At 40.2% G+C, this 20,716-nt stretch overlaps 1 protein-coding gene across 2 annotated transcripts in view; it reads right to left on the bottom strand.

Annotated features, from left to right (window-relative positions):
- Positions 1-8,182: 8,182 nt before the first annotated feature.
- The window catches only part of F9 (coagulation factor IX), a 29,391-nt gene continuing 16,857 nt past the window's right edge, over positions 8,183-20,716 (bottom strand). For both annotated transcript variants that reach the window (XM_036497830.2, XM_058658612.1), the window contains 4 exons: positions 19,064-19,192; positions 16,883-17,088; positions 9,448-9,562; positions 8,183-8,827 (listed from right to left, as the gene is read on the bottom strand). In XM_036497830.2, coding sequence (XP_036353723.2) covers positions 8,280-8,827; positions 9,448-9,562; positions 16,883-17,088; positions 19,064-19,192 — 998 coding nt within the window. In that variant the 3' untranslated portion in view covers positions 8,183-8,279. The remainder of the gene's footprint in view (positions 8,828-9,447; positions 9,563-16,882; positions 17,089-19,063; positions 19,193-20,716) is intronic.

Here is a 20,716-nt window from a genome sequence, read left to right as displayed (position 1 = left end):
AAGATGGCAGCAAAAAGAAAGATACACATTTGTAGACAAAATTGAAGGGTCTGTTATTATAGGAAAAAATAATTTCCTTATTGACCACTGGAGGACAAAGATTACATCTATACATTTACAATTAGTTTCAAAATGCCTGGATTTGGTCAAAGTTGGCATTGTACATTGAGCATCAGTAACATGAAAAATTTCCTCTGTGCCTAAAACATCAAGAATTGGAAAGGATAAGAAGTAGAAAATTTCTCATTTACTGCTACTGAGAGCACAGATTGGTACAATTCTTGGATGAGGTATTTGCTAGTGCCAAGGAAAGATGAGGTGAATTCTCTACGGATGAGCAATTCTCCTAAGCATGTACCTCATACAAACACCCACACATATGCCAGAATATTTATAGCAAACTTTCGAAGAATAAATAACTTGGAAACAATGTGAGTAACCATGAACAGAAGTTTAGATAAGTAGACTATGGAATCTCACACAATAAAACCTACAGGGGAGATAAAATGACGTTATAGCCACCATCTTGCCTTCAAAGAATCTCATGAGAAAAGATGTAACATAGAAGAAATAGGACAGCATTTATATGAGGCTTTAAAATATTCAATAACACAATGTGCATTTTAATAGTTTAATGTACAGACACATGCTGGATGCCTCTGCAGACAGGCAGAGGCGGGGGCTGGAAAGAAAAAGATGGGTAGATATGAATCATGCTAGTGCTTAGAATTCCATGATGCTATTCATTATACAGTTTTATATTTTGTAAGCAATTTTACAGTACAAACCATTTTAACTACTTTAACTCAGCACCGGATCAGTGGAATATGATGTCTCTTGGTGATTGAAATATAGTGAAACTCTGCAACAAGCTTATCTCACATGCACCTCTCATTCTCATTTATCTTACATGCTGGTTGGAAATAGTATTCGAGAACTTTTTTCTACATTGTTAATAAATGTCTTACATGTTACCATGAACTAATATATCAGCATGGTAGAAAATAGCCATAAAGTCTTCATGTGTGAAATGTGTTACATTAGAGAAACATGTGTGCCTACAAAATGTTTCATTCTATAATGAAAAAAAATTATTTCTATTTAAGAACACAATTTGAAAGCCTGATTTCTAAATATTTCTACTTCATAAGCATTCTGCCTCCTTAAAATTTACATTTCAGTCCATAGTGTTTATTTGGCGGTCAGTTAGCAATAACTGAGTAGCTGGACTGTTAAAAGGAGGAGGTTTCAAACAGATAATGACATTCTGGCCAAAGGTGTGTTGAGAAATTATTAGCAACTGGATTTCTTAAAACTAACACCCAAAATATTAGTTGTAGCATTTGCTAATGTCTATGATGCAAATACTACTAACATGACAAATTTCAAGATATCAATGTAAAGTCAGTGAACTGGGAGTTGAGAAGAGATATACAAAATGGAGGTTTTAAAAAATATGCAGGCCACTTGAGTCTCTCATGAGCAAATTGATGCCCAATGTAATCAATAAGATGAAACTAGAGGCTTTATCTACTGGAAACTACCAACTGACATTGAGGCTTGTCTCATGTCAGCCAGTCCCATGCATCTTCATGCTCTTGCGGTTGCGTCATCCCACAGTCCTGCTGTCTCCCTGCAGGATCCCTGCAGTGGAGTGCTCTGAACCAATCTGGGTTCTGACCAGTGTCCTATTAATGATTCATTCTTTACTCTGTGAAAATTCTTTTGCCTAAAGTTTTTCTTTCAAAATTGGCTCTTATGAGTTTATAATGCCAGCTCTAACAGACCATTGAGTATATCTTGTGAAACAGATAAAGTGCTAGTCTTGTAAGTGTTCAGTGTTCAACAAAATTCCATGTGCTAAAAGTTCTGATTTAGAGCAGTCCAACCATTAGGCAATGTGTAACTGTCCTTTCAACATACGCATTGCCTGAAGTTACATTTTGTAAGCTAATTAAGTAAGAAATCAAGTCTTTCTTCTGGGGGGGATGCTAAGCTTTTAAATATTTCAGAGGCCGAGAATGAGGTGGAGAGAGACTGACTTCATCTACTGGCTCATTCTGTGAAAGCCCACGATAGTTGAGGTCGGCCTGGGATTGGAGCTGGGAGCTGCTTGCTGGGAAGACAATCAGGTCTCCTGTGAGGGCAGCAGGAACCCAACCACTTGAGCCAACTTCATCATTGTCACCCAGGTTTGTATTTCACAGATAGCTGAAGTCAGGAATCCAACCCAGATAAGTTCATGCAGAATGCAGTCTGTTAAATGCCAGCTCCCCAAAATTCTACTCTTAAGCATGTTAACATGGTAATAGAGTGTATGGGCAAGAGTATGAACGGCAAACATTACGGCAAGCATACTGGGAGAAATTAAATCCCTGTGGCCAAGAATAGCACTTTGATTCAGATACTAAACTTTTTTTACATGGTAGTTTGATTAGGTAATATCACTTGAGAGAGTGAAATCAAGATGAAAGCTAAGAGGTGACCCTATAAAAATAAAGTACAATAACAAAATAACCTATATGAGTGCAGAAATCACAGATAAGCAAGGTAAGTACAACTTCTGAAGATCACAAACAAAAGGCAATAACTAAGATGAAAATGTCAAAACTATCACAAGGTCTTCCAGGTTAACAATTTCACATTTCCTAGAATATGATGACTCCTTATATCCTAGGACAAAAGTGAACACCGAGGGCTGTCTTCTTGTATTTGTCTTCCTTGGCGTATTCCTTGATGTGTTCAAGAGAAGTATCTATTTCTATCATTAATTCTTGGGAATTTCAGTTCTGGAGTTAGTAAAAGCTTTTTCTTTCTTCCATTTCATTCACAAATAGTTCATTTATTTATCAAGCATAAACTGAATTTCTCAAAGAATAGTTGTATCCTTAATTTGGCTTCCAGCTTTTAGAGCTGGGTTTTTAAGAAAAGACTTGTTTTATTTTCATTGGAAAGTCAGATATACAGAGAGGAGAGACAGTGCTGGGTTTTAATCTCATGAATATTAGTGGCTATTTTTGTAGTATAGGCCAGGAGGAAGATGTGCAAACTAGGCTTCTATATATAGATTGTCACTCAAGCATGTAATGTGTATCATGGGATCCCTTTATCTTATTGAGACTAGCACATAAGCCACTTCATGGTTATTAATCTAGAGAAGCTATATATTACAGCATCTCTAAAAGTATAGAGTAAGCAAATCTCAGGGACATTAACTATTTTTTTTAATCCATGAGAAACTCGTATTTAACATTTCAACGAAGGATTTTTGCGTGAAATTTTTATGTATTTATTTTATTTATTTATTTGAATGAGGGAGAGAGATGGAGAGAGAGGGCGATTTTACACCTGCTGATTCACTCCCCAAATGTCTGCAATAGTCAGGGCTGGGTCAGGCTGAATTCAGGGGTCCAGAATTCCACCCAGGTCTTCCACATGAGTGGAACTGACTCAAGTTCTGGGTCATCACCTACTGCCTCCCAGGATGTGCATTAGTATGAAGCTAAAATCAGAAGAGGATCCAGGACTTGAGCCAAGACCCTCCAGTAAGAGATGTGGGCATCCTATGTGCAGTCTTAAGTATTGTGTCAAATGCCTGCCTCCTTGAATGGAAGTCTTTGGAATCAGAAATATTTCCTGTCCCAGCTTGCTCTTGCTCCGTCTCTTGTTCTCTCTCTCTTCAAATTTTATTAGTTGAAATTCAGAGTATACAAGAAAAAGGGAAAGAGAGAGAGAGGCGGAGGTCTTCTATTCACTGGTTCACTTTCCAAGTGACTATGTGCCTGGGCTGAATCCTCCTGAAGCTAAGAGCCCTGAGCCCTTCTGGGCCTCCTGCATGTGTGGCAGCAGCCCCTGTAACTGCACCATCCTCTGAGATCTTCCCAGGTGCATCAGCAAGGAGCTGGGTCGGAAACTGAGCAGCCAGGATTTGAACCAGCACTTTAAAAGTGGGTGCCGTCATCTCAGGCATTGGTTTCACTCACTTATTCACAACAGTGCCCCTTCCAGCCTTCACTTAGGCAAGAGGGTAGCTGTTCTATTGGGGTGAAATGATCTGGGCAACAGTTTGAAGTATGTTTGCCAGACTTGGTAAGGGGATGGAGCACATTTTTTCATCGTGATCCAGAAGTATTTGTCTCTATAAATATGAGGGCATTTTGATAAATTCATGGAAAAACAGAATAAAAAGCTGTTTATTTTATTGCATTTTAAAAAATCCACACATTATTATTATTTTTTTTAAATCATGGGTTGTTCCGATCAACTTTATACCCTTCATATGAGAAAGAGGATTCTCATATGTTTGTCTTTTTGGATTAAAAGTTGAGATTACCTCAAAAATCTCATAGTTATAAGATGATGAAAACGTTTTTAATGAAAGTTTTATAGGAGGAAGTGAGTAAAGGGATCTGTGGACATGGACTAGCTGGAAACAGCAAGGTCCCCATAGGGCTTTGCCTGTTGTCGCTCCATCAACAGCCTCCACAGCGTGTAGAACATGCTGATGCTTGTGACTGCAGCACTGCGATTTCTAGGTGACTAGTGTAAGCCTTGTATTCAAAAAGAAATCTGACTCCTGATTGCTCTATGCAGACAGGCCTGTCAGCAGCTAAGTTCGGCTTGCAAGTCACCCACAGCTGCACTGCAATTGTTAGAATCTCAGCCTCAGTGGCTGTTTGGAGCCACCTTTAGCCTCCAGACAAGAGCTTCTGGAGAAGCCTGCTGTGCTAGGGTACAGCACATGTCTTCCCCAGCACAGTTGCAAAGAATAAACTTACAATGCTGCTGGAATGATTGTGTGCCAGAGGATGCTGATGAATCTACTCTGGAAGTCAAATGTCACATCTGGAAGACACAGTGCTCGCAGTTGGGCTAAACACAACACACCAATACCACATTTGTTCTACACGTGTTTACTGAATACCTGCTATGAACCAGGGGCCGTAACTCCCGTTTGTTATTTGCTTGACAGTCTGTCTTCCAGGCCACTTGTTGATGTTGATTTTGTCACCTTGTTGTCAGTTAGAGCATCACTAGTAAGAATTTCAGGTAGATCCGGGTTTTTTGAAAGAATTGTCAACTATGCAGACGTTTTCAGCTGCTCTAAAAATACACAGCAGAGTTACTGTGCTTCAGTAAAGCTCTGTTTTTGCAATACAAGGCAGCAGATCTGAGTTCTATTCCTGGCTCCTTTATAGTGTAACCTTGGGCCTGGTCCTTTCCTGGCCTACATCTCCTCATCTGGTAAACAAGCAGAATGGGTTGGGTGGTAGTTAATGGTCCATGTAGTTCTGTTATCCTTGGATGAGTCTGTAAGCACTCAGAAGTGGTTTAGAGGCCATGATTAACCAATTTTGTAAACTGGTTTGTCCTGGGCTAGACCTGGAGCAAAAGTCTTTTGTTTGTCCCCTGACAGAAATGGTTGGACTGTACTTTGTTCATACTTGTCATCATAAAGCAAGTGATATTCAGGAGAACCAAAAAACAATCACACTTAAACAGCCAGTTAAAACGACTGCACTATATTAACACACTTTTCTTTACTCAGCAAGAGTTCCATTTTAATCTGTCACTTTCAATATTATAGCAGCATGTTTCAGCCCATTTAGGTTAAGTAGCTACAGCAATTTTGAAAGCTCTAATGATTCATGTATGGTGACTACAAATGCCCTTGGCAGAATCCAACCAGGGCTTGGCTCTGTAGCCATTGGCCCTCAGGTGGGCTTAAAAGCCTCATGTGTTTAGTGGTGGCAACAGGCTGTAGGTGGCTCTGGATGAATTCAGTCATTTTGTAGCTCCTGGGGAAAGGGATAATGTGGCTCAGAGGTTCAAAGGCCCAGAAGCTCCTCCTTCTGCCACAGGGAAGACCAATCACAGGAGGTGTGAGGCCAGTTCCCCACTGCTGCCTTTGTAAGGGGTGGTCTCCATGGCAACATGGCCAGAGCATCTCACTTTTACCAATGGCAGAGTTATGGGGTGACAGACCTTCAGTCATTCAAATTTAAAGTAACATGTTTCATGCATGAATTAGTAACCTCCTTAAAGCCAAGACAATTACAGTGGATCCTCCCTTGCTTTCCTTAGGCAACAGTAGTGGAATTGAATCTTTTCATTTGTTTCTGAAACAGGTTTCAGGAAATATTTTTATTCAGTTATTGTCCCTTTCATGATACTCAGGGTGAGACAGATTTCCACTCTGGGATAAACATGGCTTCAGATTCAGCTAACGTTTATCAAGCAGACATTGTGCAGTAGTGTAGATCAATAGAGTAACTTACATATTACATGTTGATTAAATGAATTTTAAAAAGCAATGAGGTATTCATGTCATAAGCACCTTGTGAGAGCATCCTGTGGAAGTCTTTCAATATGCAAAGGGGGCATGTCTTTCCCAGGTGCCATACACACTGCTGCTTCCATGTAGCTGTCTCTGGATGCAGATCCCTGTGCTGCAGGACACAGTGCACGGTTACTTATGAACACTTGGTAACAGCAAGTGTGTGTGTTACTGCATTTGGCCATATTCCTCCAAGTGTTTAGCTGACTATAGTGCATGGGATACTTCTCTGTGGACAATTTAACAGAAAAAACACTACCAGGCATTCAAAAATATGTTTATTGATATTTACTCTTGAAAGATTTAGGTGACAAGATACTAGCAGAACTTGAAAGGAATAACCACTACTGAGGTCTGGCTGAGCATGGGTAGGCGCTGGAGAGAGCAGCAGGGGAACTCAATATAGAAGGATTCATGGTAATCAAAACATTCATTGGTGAGCATGATACCAGAAAGGAGGGAGTCAGGGGGCTGATTACAACAACTCATAACCTGAAGCCTGCTGCATACTTCTGCTTTGCAGGGTTAAACTAGTCCAGGAGACACGATTTGCCAGTTCTCTGCTCTAAGCAACTTCTTGCTTGGCCCTGGGCACTGCTGAAGACATACTAGTGGGGCCCGGCGGCATGGCCTAGTGGCTAAAGTCCTCGCCTTGAATGTGCCGGGATCCCATATGGGCGCCGGTTCTAATCCCGGCTGCTCCACTTGCCATCCAGCTCCCTGCTTGTGGCCTGGGAAAGCAGTCGAGGACGGCCCAAAGCTTTGGGACCCTGCACCCGTGTGGGAGACCTGGAAGAGGTTCCTGGTTCCCGGCTTCGGACCAGCGCAGCACCGGCCATTGCGGTCACTTGGGGAGTGAATCATCAGACAGAAGATCTTCCTCTCTGTCTCTCCTCCTCTCTGTATATCTGACTTTGTAATAAAAACAAATAAATTAAAAAAAAAAAGACATACTGGTGAATTCTTCCTTGAAGACTACCAGTTCTAGGTTGCAAACTGACCGTTCTCTTCTTTCTGTTAGTATTCTTTTTTTTATATAGAGAAAGCATTATACCTGGGCCAATGTCAGCTTTTTGAGTTACAATGAAATGCCAGTATTGCCTCCTCAGACCACTCCTAATCAGACTTTGTGGCCATCTGACTATTAGCTCTTAGGGAGCTGGTTTTGATGACTTACTGCTTTCAAATTCTATTCATATAAATAACACTCTGAAAGGAACTTCCCTCACATGTGCTTCAGGTGCCTTATTTCATCCTAGCATTTGAAAAAGCAAGTCTGAGACCGAATTAAAAGGAAGCCTGGGTCTAAGAGATATGTACATTTGTATACAGCTATAAAACAACATGATCTGCTTTTATCAGCTTTAATGACTGTGAGGAGAAAAATGAATAAAAGGAGTGAGAACCACTAACTTGGGTATTGGGGGTTGGTAAAGAAAGGATTCAGGAATAACAATAGAGGAAATGTGGTGCCAGTCTTCTAATAGACTGGACCAAAGGTCCTGGATCCACACCTAATAAATATTAATTATTTGCTGGGAGATACTAGAAATGTCTGGAAGATGGAGTACTGCTGAGAGAAAATCAGATGAGTAGCCACAATGGAGAACCACATTACTTGACAGGCAGGTGGAAAACATACAGTTTTCTCGAGGTCTTCAAATGCAGAAATGGGCATGATTTCTTACTACATAATATTTCTTCAGTGGTCACATTTTCTAATTCAGTGATTCTAGTAAAATCTGAATTCCAGACAGAAATCTCCCCTATAGAAAATGGTACCTGTGGAATATATATATATATATATATATATATATATATATATATATATACACACACACACACATTCAAATGTAAGAAGAGATGGGATAGAAAAGTGATTAGGTATTATGAGGTCTGATCCATTGTCATCAATGGATTAACCTTGCAAATACAGTTTTCTTTAAGTGAGCCTTGTTTTTTCCTTAATCCAGTTGACATACCGGGATACCTTGGTATATATACCATATTTGCCTTTCATTGCACACTCTTCACCCCAGCTAATTATTCCAGTTAAGAAACTGGTCCCTTCCACTTCTGACACATGTGGGCCCCCACTATCTCCTTGACACGAATCTCTACCTCCCTCATGATAACCAGCACAGAACATATTATTATAGATGGTAAATTTTGTGGAGCGAAGGCATGTGGCTCGGTCGACAAGCGGAACTCTAAGGTACTGAAGAATTGTAGCTGGTCTCCCTCTGTGGAAGACTCGGCCCCAGCCACTCACATAATTTGATCCAAACTTGAGGAAGGTGTTTGTGTATTCTCTGTTGGCAATGCAAATAGGTGTTACATAGCTGTTTAGCGTTAAGGGTTTATCCAGTTCTAGAAGAGCAATATCGTGGTTGTACTTATTAACAGATGCATTGTAGTTGTGGTGAGGAATAATTCGAATCACATTTCGTGTTTGCTCTGTATTCTCACTCTCCTGAATGTTATATTCACCTGTCAAAGATAAATTGCATTTTCAATCACAATCATTCATATAATGCAATCGATTTTCCAAATAGCTTCTTGGTATCCCCAACCTAACTGGCAGCCAAATGTTGAAGGCCTCAATGTCACACTGTGTTGAACTGATGAAATGCAACAAGTTTCACTTTTCAGACCAAAGAACCACTTAGAACTATCATGAAGACAGTTGCCTTTAAGCATGCTGTTACAAGTGTTACCTTGGAGCTAATGACAGCACTTGCCATAAGTTATTCCAGACTTTCCCAATTTTAAGTGCCCTGACTCCTTTTCTGAACACTAATTTGTTTGGTCATTAACTCAAATGTTGGCTGAGGACTTGAGGGATGTGACAACGGCTTTTGAGAAGGCTCAGCCTGGTTGGGGAAACAGATACATCAACAAATAATTTCAACCTACTGACATTAGTGCTAATGCAGGTATTCCAAAAGAACTATGGGGGGATGGAGCAAGTTGAGTTCTGAAATTCTGACCCCTCTACCATCAGCCCAACTATTTAGCAGTGGTCTTATTAAGCCTCGGTAAAGTGTGATACATCAGTTACGTAGAAGATCCAGTGATGCTGCAGATGGCTACCCTTTTTGTTTCTTTACCTGCAACCACTGTAATATTATCACCCGGCTCGACGCAGTGGGCTGCAGTTACAATCCATTTTTCATTAACAATAGAACCTCCACAGAAAGCCTCAATTTTACCATTCAAAAGCACCTGTAGGAACAAAATTAAAAATCTTACTGCATGATGTATTTGATGCAGAATAAAATAAATATGTGAGCTTTATATGGGAAGTGGGGGACAAAAAGTTGGTATTTAGGTGCTGACAGAAATAGTTTCTCTGCAAAATGGTCACATTTGTCGATAAATTAGCGCTTCATGGTCACAATCCACAGCACTTTCCTGTGACTGTCTGGAAAGAACAATGATAACCACGGGGAAGCTGTCACTGAGGCAAATTTCAAGAATGGAGCCCTTAGAGTCAGATTTGCTGATGGCACAATTGCTTCATGGGGATATGGCAAGTGTATTAGGAGTCAGATTTGCTGATGGCACAATTGCTTCATGGGGATATGGCAAGTGTATTAGGAAACACTTGCCTCTCCTTGCATGAGGAGGGCGCTTTGCTATAGGCCATTGGAGAAAGAATAAAACCACTGATTTTTTTCAGGAGTCTTTTCATGCTCTTTTCAGACTGGAATCTGATGAAGTGAGACCTGAACCTCCGTAAAGAGGTACTTACAGCCAGGCAGGCAACGAAGAGCAAGTAGGACTCGTGCACTCTTCCCACTGTCTCTTAGTTATATTTGACTCACCCCCTCCCTGGATATGTAGTATGCCTTTGTCTAAAAAAGTCAACTTAGCTGTACCTGATGTAGGTGCAAAGTGGACTGAGGTGTTTGGGTGCTCTGCTGAGCTCAAGAACGCTTAGGTTAGAAGCCACTCCACTGTTTCCTCTGTATGCTCACTACATAATCGCAGAGGACAATGACTACATTCACCACCTCAATGTCTAGATCAATTACGAGAATTTCAGTTCCAACATAAAGCAAGGGCCTTCATGTCTTTTCATGAAGAATGCTGAGAAGTGTGAACACTAGAGGGCACACTCAACATTTGGTAAATGCTCTTTAGGCACACACTGGCTCTTCTGTGAATTGATGCCCCTTTGTTAAAACACAGATAAGTCCCAGGTAGAAACCCATTCATAAATAGAGGGGGAAGGAGAGCTGCACTGGAGATGGTTGGCTAGGGCATGTCTTTTCAAAAGTTACTTTTGTCCAGAATTCAATGTACTGAACACCTACCATTTCCAAGGCACCAAAGTATAGATCTCTATGGAGCTGGCTCGGCTAACACGCTGATCTCTACACTCTGGCTCTCTATGTCTGGCTGTTGCTTTATATTTAGAAAACTTTTAAAAACATTGAAACACCCCTATTTAATATAACAAACACCTCCACACATTAAACACCACTCACACTTGAACAGCTTCCTCATTTTTATATGTCCATTGAATAGTCATAATTGTGATATTTTATGTGTTTGTAATACTCAACAGTATATTTTGGTAAAGTGATATTACTATATTCATTTACATAGAGATTCACATATTCTCTACTTAAGTTAGAAAGTGGTGAAGCTAGGAATCAAACCCAAGTCTTCCTGATCCACAATTTGTGCTGTGAAGTCCAATAATTCTTCAAGTGTTCTGTGTAGGCCAATTGCTGTAGGATCATTCAAGGTGCTCATAGAATGCAGACTTTAGGGCTTATCTAGACTTAGATAATCAAAAGAAGGGATGCCTAATTAAGTTTGGTAGCTATGAATAGAATTTTCCAAGGCTAAGCTATGTTTTAAAAATAATCACTCCACAGGTCTGTGCTATGGCACAGTGGATTAACCCACATACGGACAGAAGAATCCTGGTTGTTCCACTTTTGATAGAGTTGCCTGCTATTGCAACTGGAAAAGCAGCAGAATACGGTGTATGTATCTGAGGCCCTGCACCTACAAGGGAGACCTGGTTGGAGTTCCAGGCTTCTGGCTTTGACCTGGCCCTGTACAGGCTGTTGTGGCCATCTGGGTAGTGAATCAATGGATGGGAGATCTCTCTCTCTCTCTCTCTCTCTCTCTCTCTCTCTCTCTCTCCAGAGATGATTACACACTTTGGGGAACTCATGCATGAAAATGCTGGAATTCTCACTTATAACTCAGGAAAAAAGTGTTACCAGTGATATTATACAAAACAAAAACAAAAGAACCCAAAAGCAAAAATAACAACAAAAACTTGTACTTTACTTCTGTTTCCTCTCACAACCTATCATTTAAAAGCATTTGCTTAGTTTATGTCATGTTTACGAAGATATGGAGCTATTGCTAGGAGAGTGTAGGCTGTCAAGGTACCCAGGAGCTGCATCCTATATTAAGCATACTCACTCTTTAGGCCACCTGCCTGGAAGCCACAAGATGCTGGACCCCAACAGGGGAAGCTGAGTCACTCATCCCTTGTCACTGCCTACTGCAGTAACCAAGGTGGAGAACTGATTCCCAAAGGATGAGCTCAGTTGCTGGAATGCAGGTGAGTAAGAGACTCATCATCCAACGTTCACTCACTCTGTTGTGGCACACTCCTATTCTGGAGATGATATATGGCCATATCTCTTCCCGAAATAGCACAGGGCATGTGTACCTGACTTTAACATTCACTATACCTGTGCTCAGACCTCTGCTGGGCACAGCACAATGCTTGAATCAGGAGGCATAGTGTGTCTACACATTATAAGTTAGGGCGTGGCAGGTGTGGGGAAGAACAAACAGAGCTGACTAAGGAACTAGAGAATAGGGGAGAGGGAGGTTGAGAAACCTCTCTAAGACATGATGAATGGTGAGTCTGTATGGATCAGAGCTTCAAGTCTCCAGGCCAGGCTCAGGTTTGTCCTGGGACTTCAGGTCTAGAAGACACATGCAAAACATTAATGCAGGACCCTTCTCAGTGCAAAGATCTGCACAAGTGCATGTGTCACAAAACCACATGCCTGGCCCCGATCCCAATTTTTATTATCAACAAAATCTGGGCAGCACAGTTCTATATCAGCCCTGATGGTTACAATGGAACACATCTGTGTAAGTAATTGGTTCAAGAATTCAAATGCAATGATTGCATTTTGCCTCGTTGCCAACTGTTTTAGGGGGCAACTGGACATCTCTCAGTTTAATGGCTAGTTAGAACAAACCAAATGGTATTCATGGCCCTTAAGCTCAGAGACTCTGATGAGGCTTATCTGACTCCTGCCAAAAATTTGCTGCCTGGAGCTTCTACTGTTTTCTGGTGGATGGCAGAGAAATATGGTTGTGTTCTTTTAAGCCTATAAGATGATTCTCTGCCAAGCCCTGATTGGTATTAGAAATTTTAGCAACCATCTTGCCAAGAAAAAGGCCTAAAACATATTTGCATTTCAAGATATTACAAATGACTTGATTTGGGATTATTTGCTTGGCTAACTCAAGACCACAGCTATCTGAATATCAGCTGCTGAAGGGATGAGCTCTCTGCTTGGCCAAGGACAAGCGCTTGCAGGGTATCACTTCAAAGAATCATGGAGGGGAAGGGAAAACAAATGTGAGCAAGACAGCTGAATTCGAACTCACCAAATATTTAGTCACAACCTAACAGGAACCTGGTCCTCCTCTTTGAAATGTACACATAGATGTACACAAACCATACCTACATGCATCTACCAGTCATTCACATATCTGTATTTATGTTCTTCATTGACAAAACCAACACAAAGCAATAGCTATTTCTTGGTTTTTCTTTTCCCAACCTTTAAATGCAACCTGGACTTTCCCTTATTCTCCGTTTATGCACTGCAACTTTGCAATACTACGTTTTCTGTTTATATGTTCACATTGTCATATACAAAGCAAAACCATTTTCTACACGATGTATAGCTTATTATGCCCATAGCTGTTGTTCTTCTAACCCTTGACCCTGTGTCATTTTTCTGGGCACAGAGAGGAAACTCACTTAGTTTTAATGGTTAACTAGTCGTTGAAATATATATAATCACCAAACAATTTTGGAGGATAACAGTCCAAATACTCTGGCTAAATTAGATTGGGGGGGGGGGAACAAGTGCAATTACATATCTCATGTTTCTATTCCTCCTAATTGGAATTTTATCATCTTAGCTACGAATAACACAGGATTACCTTAGCAAGTTGAAGGTATTCCTGCAACCCTGACACCTTTATGTAATATCGCCAGAGAGAAAATAGGAAGACCAAATACTCCTCATACAGGGTTAGATGCTTCTTAACCCAAAGCACAAAAGCTGGGATTTCATGGGGCTGGTTTGTGCATGGATCATGGTAATGAGACAAAAACCAAATTAAAGCTTTAGAAAGACAATAGATCATATTGTTCCATCAAATCTCTCCTTTTGAGCTGTTGATAAAAGTTACCTAGTAATACAGGTGTTGCTATTGTCCCTTTTGATCTTTCTGTTTAAAAGTTTTCATTTTTTCCCCCTCAAAGCCCGCTGAAATTAAAATCTTGTTTGTTTCTGACTCTTCTAAAGACAAATCATCTCTAAAACAAAACCATTGAACTATCCATTCTGATTGCATGGAGGAGCACTAAGCCTCTAGCTTCTTCCACTCCTCTTTCATCTTCCCCTTGTCCCCCTTTCCTTCTGTTCTACTTCGTCCCTCTGTCTACCCTGCCTTGCTCACTCGTTCTTCTCTGGAACTGTCCCGTCAGAACTGGGGTGAGGCCGACTAGACCCTTGGCTCTTGCCTATAGCACAGCAAGCTGAGGTGGAAACCCTCAAATAAGGTAAGAAAACAGCACGACTGCCACCCGACGATGTGGAAAGTGAGCATGATTCTGTCAGATCTCAATGTCCTGGATGAACCAACATCCTCTGACACTCTTCTTGGATAGAGCTATCATGCCACTGCTGCTAACAGCTCTTCCCAGTTAACAATTAGCCAAGCATTTTCAGCTGGCGTTTGCTCCCTACACCACCCAGCCTAACGGCCAGCCTAGTGATTGGAAAGGCTTTCTTAACCAGAGCCATAACCTGCCTTGCTTGCACTTTTGACCCCTCAGTTAGGCCACAAAGAAAAGTCTCCTACCCCGTTCCCATGTGGCTCTTGCATTCGGCTGACATCAACCTGTTCTTTGAAAAGAGAAAAAAAATTCCAGTTCATTCAAAGTATTTCTTATTCCAGATGAAAGTGAACTCTGTCCTTTGTGAGAGATTTTTTTTCATGCAAGCGATGGCTTTAGCCCTTATTCCAGCCAATTTGAAAGATAAAAGAATCAATTCTGGACAGAGAGGCTTTTACGAAGCCTCAGCATTTGGAGATATCCCTTTCTGGCAGACATGGCTGAACAGTGTTTTATACTTCAGGGCCAACATGTGACGTTGACCTGCAAACTCCAGCTGTTGCTTAGTTGTTCTGAATGCCTTGGCCACAGCAGGTTTGTTTCAACCTTAATTGTAATCATTTAAGTGTATTTGCCATTTCATTTCTGGGATGGCAAGAGGACGGTGCTAAGGACATGAGGAGTGTATCCTGGGATAAAAACAACAACAACAACACTTTTTTTTAAGGGAAGTCCTCTTCACAGCTATCAATACTCCCCTGAGCTCCTGGAACTTCCACTTTAAGAACCGCTCCATGTTCCGCAAACCCAAGGTAGGTAATTGTCACAAAGTAGGCTTTTTTTGTTGTAACCAGCTTACCTACAGAAGTTAGATACATAGTGAGTGAAAATACCCTAGAACACAAATAACAAGATTATGTAGGATGAAATGCGAAGTTGTCAAAGAGAATGAAAGTAAAATTAGGGTAGCTGTAGCTAAGAGAAATTGCTCAAGGAAAGGTTGATTGAAAATGTCAGTGTTACAAAGGGTTGTGACAAACACCAAGATGTAGATAAGTGAAATAGTGAGTTATGGTGGACAAAGGAGGAAGCCCAGGTAACAAGTGCTCAGGCAGGGATAAGCGGTGTAACGTGACAAGCAGTGTACTGTGTTGGCTGTAAGAGCCAGTACATTACATTTTCTGAAATGGCAATGGTAAAGGAAAATGCAAAGCTTTGACTGTGATGCTCTGCCACTCTTTAATATCATTCTTTACGATGTCTGTCTGAGTCCTCCACCGCACCCCCATTCCCAGGTATTTATCTTATATCCATTATCTTGGAAAATGACGGGAACTCTGAAGAAGCCGGGATAGATACATAACTGACTTTAGAAAATATCAGTGTTATTAAACTTGAGGACATTTATGCAATCCTTGTTACCCATCTGATGACTGCAAAGTCTGTAAAGGGTCTAAAAGTATTGAGTCTCAGGACAGAAGTTCAAACCTCAGTAGACAAAATATTTTGGAGTTGAAGCATCCTTGAAATGACTACCAAAATAAGATGCCATAAAAATGAACATTGTTTACTAGAAATTTCTTCAGTGACAAAAATGCTGTATTAATGCCTATGGAATGTGTGCTTGAACAATTGAATTTTTAATGTTAATTACAGTTGATTTGAGTTTCAGTGGCCACAACTGCCTAGTAGCTCCTTTATTGGATAGTATAGCTCAAAATTAGCGGCCAGCCTGGTTGCTTGTGTCGAGTGGGAATCTAGTTTCACAGATGGAATCACTTGGGCTTTAATCAGGGCTCAGTTATATGTTTTGCTGGAAGTGTGCTCTTGGTTGTAACATCAAAAATGTATGTAGGTCATTCTGTACCTGTAGGTTACCAGTAAACCACTCTTGGAAGACTAGCTCCCATGAATACATGAGTGTATTTGGTAACCCTGACTTTCATCACATGTTTGTTTCCTTTGGAACAGGGCTTTTCAAACTGGAGCTTGCAAGAGAATCCCTCCATGCTAGGCAGGCTCCACCCCCAACCACTCAGATTCAGTAGTTTGGGAGGAGAGTCTGAGTTTCTGCATTCCTAATAACTTTCCGGTGATCCTGATGCTAATGCTCTTTCTCAGAACTACAGAATTATCAGTGTCACAAAAATATATGCTATTGAAAGATTAAAAAACAAAAGGAAAAACAAAAACAAAAACTAAATATAGTACATTGTGGACCAACCTCTTAGCCCATATCCTGGTGCCTGGAGTCAAATTGTTTCCTGACTCTTTTCAAGTCTTTCTCTGTCTCCCTTGAAAATACTTCCGAATCTGTGAGCCTAGGGCTGTCTGACTGTTACTGTTTATCCAGGGAGTAAAGCTGAGGCAATACCAGAACCCTAGCACCTGGAACCTCATTTCCAGCTCTTCCTAATTCTGTCTAGTTGCTTGTCTGCAGTCCTGCTTTTGCCTTGATGCCTGGTTCTTCTTGATCTCATATGGCTTCTCTCCCTGTGCTTACCTTTCACCAGCTGCTCACCTGGGGGGGCATTTTCATATTGTTTAGTGCTGCAACTTGCCTCTGGACTTGTCTTATCACATAGTATCCCAGCCTCAGTCACCCACCAGGCCCGTCCCTTGCCAGCAGAGAGTACCTGCCATGGGAATTGACCTGGTTTTGCATTTTCTCCTCCAACAACCCGAGTGTAATTGTCAAATGATTGGGTGTCTTGAGTGAAATTATCCCAGATAGTATCAGCTTCAGTAGAATTTTCATAGTTCATATTATTAAAAATTGTTTCAGAGCGGGTGAGCTTCTTAGAAGCATGTGAAACAGAAACTCTTCCACATGGAAATGGCACTGGAAATACAGAAAAATAAAAAGTTCTCATTGGCAAACAGAACATGACTTTCAACAATTGAGAAGGTGGCTCATCTTTGTCACTTCTGAGAAGCAAGGATGTACAAATATTTTTAAATCTAATCAGTGAACACAGACCCAGACTGGAAGGTTGCTTGTATTATTTTTGTGGCTCATTTTCAAACCCTGCTGAAAAAAGAACATTTGGCTCAAGGATCCTTCGTCTTCACAGAAATAGAATAGGTGTTCCAGAATTAAATTTGGTAAGACTTTTACAGAGTATGCGGACTTTCTGTTTAGTTTCTTTAGTAAAAGTACCATATCTGAATGGAAGTCTATATTTGCAATTACATGATTTAGAATTAGGCTCTTTTTCATTACTAGGGCCTCTTCTGTGGTTTAGGGTGTCTTTTAGGTTGCAAGGTGGGTTTTAGGGATTTGTTTGGGAGTGATGTTTGCAATTAAATTATCTGGCAGTCAGATATTAACTAAATAGATCACTCATAATTATCACAGCCACATTCCCCTGGGACTGGACCATCTTATTCCACTGGGTTCATTTATTTCCTAAAGAAAATAAGTCATGTATTGCTATGCTGGAGACAACCAAAATGAAATTTGTAGCTGAAGTCACCTCACATTTCATTTTCATTTCTCACTTTCCTTCTAGCCACTGTTCCTTATAACAGGCATTTCTATAGCAACCAGCTGCAGCAAAGTATCATGAAGACAGCATGTGGTTGACAAAGCAGGAAATTAGTTCTAAATACTTACGTATAAATGTACATGATCAACAAGGGCTAGAGAAAAGGGACCATTATCATTGTGAAGAGAGAAAAGCTTATTTTGTTTTGCCAACTTGTTCTGTTAAAGCTAGGCTGTATTCAAATATCACGCTTAATAATAGGAGATGGTTTTCAATTTTGTTTGTCTCTTACAACACAGAAGGGGCTTATAAAGGTTCACTTCCCATATCAGCTATCTAGACTAGAAGTTAGACTTTCATGCTAAACACACACAACACGTATGTACATCTACTTTTCTTTTCCTACTAGTTTTGGGGCAAGGCATGTGAAAACCAGTCAAGAGCAGAGATAGGCAGAACCTGTAACATTTGAGACTCTTCATTTTAGTTGCATCATGTATGCTCCTGGATTCTGGGCCTTTCTTTAATATCCTCTGCCCGGTGCATTGTTGTGATAGGCATCAAACTCAGTTTCAGGGGATTGGTGCCAGTTTAATAAGATATCAAGCTTCACAAAAGCAAAGGAAATATGTAGTTTGTTTCAAAACAGTCCATTTGTCAAACATTGATCTTTAAAAGAACCAACTTTCAAATCTATTTCTATTACTTTTGTCTTTAAAGAGCAGTGTAACTGTGGCTTTCAACTACATAAATCTACTGTCAGTTTGGGGGTGTGCTTGACATGACTGGAAAGCATTGTTTTCCCTCCTACTGTTTGGGTTGTTTTAACCAGCCTAGACAAACTTAAGTTATTTGCTAGAAACACTGTGACCAAATGTATAAAGTTAGCTTGAGACCCATGGGTAGAAAATAAGTTTCTCAGAGTAACTAACTTGGCCTTGTTAGAATTATGCTAAAATTCACTATCCTTGTACTAGTAATCTGTCACGCATTCTTCTATTTGTACATCTTTGATGGTACAGTACTGCATTTCTATATTGGTTTGATTTATTGAATTATCAGTGCATACACAAAAACCATACAAGCTAATGGCTTTGCAATGTGAAATAAAAAATATGCAAATAAGGATGTCTACTACAGATAATTGCAAATTTTATATTTGAACCAACGATGCAATTTGGAAAATTCATTTGTCCAATTCAGGCTACTGATCTTTTCATTGATTTCAAGTGGAAGCAGACACAAATAGGGATAAAATTTATGTAGGCTACTTAAAATGCTGTAGGGCTAAATGTAGATTTTCTTTAAAATACTTATTTGAATTTGGACCTGCTGGTTCACAAGACTTTTGGTTTTCTGCGAGTCGGTATCCTTCAGTACATGAACAAACCACCTTGTGATCAGGACTCCGGTTACAAAACTGCTTGCACCTGCCATTCATAATTCTACATGTGGAATCTAAAAGAAAGCAAAATAAACAGAACATCAGATAATGTGCATTTTGAAGTGTAAATAGAATTACTGGCTCATGAATGAGTCAAACCTACTCTTGGGGCAGTCATGGTGAAAAACTTGGAAGCCTGAAGCGAAAATTGGAAAAAAAAATATGGAAAATCCAGTTTTCAATGTGGCATAAAAAGAATGGTTAAAAAATAAATTTCATTTTATGTAAAAGGAGATGTTTGGATATTTCTCTTTCACTGAATCATTAACAACAATAAAAAAAACCCCTTTGATTTATAACATACATTTAGGAAAGTATGCGCTTAAGTTTCCATAAAGTAAATTTATCCATTTAAATGCTAAAACAATCAGTATGTGAGACATTGTCAACATCCCAGAACCTCCTAATACCTCTTCCCAATCACTCTCCCTTTCCTTCATTTCAAAGTTACCATTACATTGCCTGGACCTCTAGCACAGTGACCTGTTTCGTGAACTTCATATAAATAGAAACTTGCAATATGTGGTCTTCTTGTCTTTCATTCCTCCTTTTGTCTATGAGATCCATTCATATATTTTCGATAGAATTCATTTACATTACTGTGTAGTATTCCTCTGCTTTAATGGTACAGCATTTATCTAGTCTATTGTTGGTGGATATTTGAAATGTTTCCATTTTTGGCTTTTATGTATTCTGTAATGAACATTCTTACGCTTATTTTTGGAAAAAGTAAGCATGAATCTGCACTTACAAGTGGAATTATTTAACTTATGTTCAGGTCTAGTAGATACTGCCAAGTAATTTTCTGAAACAGTACAAATTAAAATTGCCACCATTAGTGTATGAGAGTTCCAGTTATTAGATATTTGTATTGTGAATAAATTCTACTCTGTGACATGTTTTTTGCTGAAGAGAAGTTCTTGGTTTAAATGTAGTCTAGTTTATTAAATTCCATTGCTTTTATGTCGTCTAAAAGATTTTTGCTTTTCTCATGATAACAAATGTAAACCTTCATTGTTTTTATATTAACGTCTTTAGTCCACTGGGAACTGATTTCTGGTATATACTGTGAAGTAGGAGGACAGATGCATTTTTCTCTATATGAATATCTTTTTGACACATCACTATATATTGAAAAATCCAGCCGTTCCTTATTCTTTTTTTTAAAGATTTATTCATTTTTTATTACATCCAGATATACAGAGAGGAGGAGAGACAGAGAGGAAGATCTTCTGTCTGATGATTCACTCCCTAAGTGAGCCACAACGGCCGGTGCTGCGCCGGTCCGAAGCCAGGAACCAGGAACCTCTTCCGGGTCTCCCACGCGGGTGCAGGGTCCCAATGCATTGGGCCGTCCTCTCCTGCTTTCCCAGGCCACAAGCAGGGAGCTGGATGGGAAGTGGAGCAGCCGGGATTAGAACCGGCGCCCATATGGGATCCCGGGGCTTTCAATGCGAGGACTTTAGCCGCTAGGCCACGCCACCGGGCCCCCCTTTTTTTTCCATTCCCTATTCTAGTGCAGCAACATAAATCTGTCA

Source organism: Ochotona princeps, chromosome X (genome assembly GCF_030435755.1).
Source record: "Ochotona princeps isolate mOchPri1 chromosome X, mOchPri1.hap1, whole genome shotgun sequence".
Classification (NCBI taxonomy): Eukaryota; Metazoa; Chordata; class Mammalia; order Lagomorpha; family Ochotonidae; genus Ochotona; species Ochotona princeps.
This window is presented reverse-complemented; position numbering and strand designations above follow the sequence as displayed.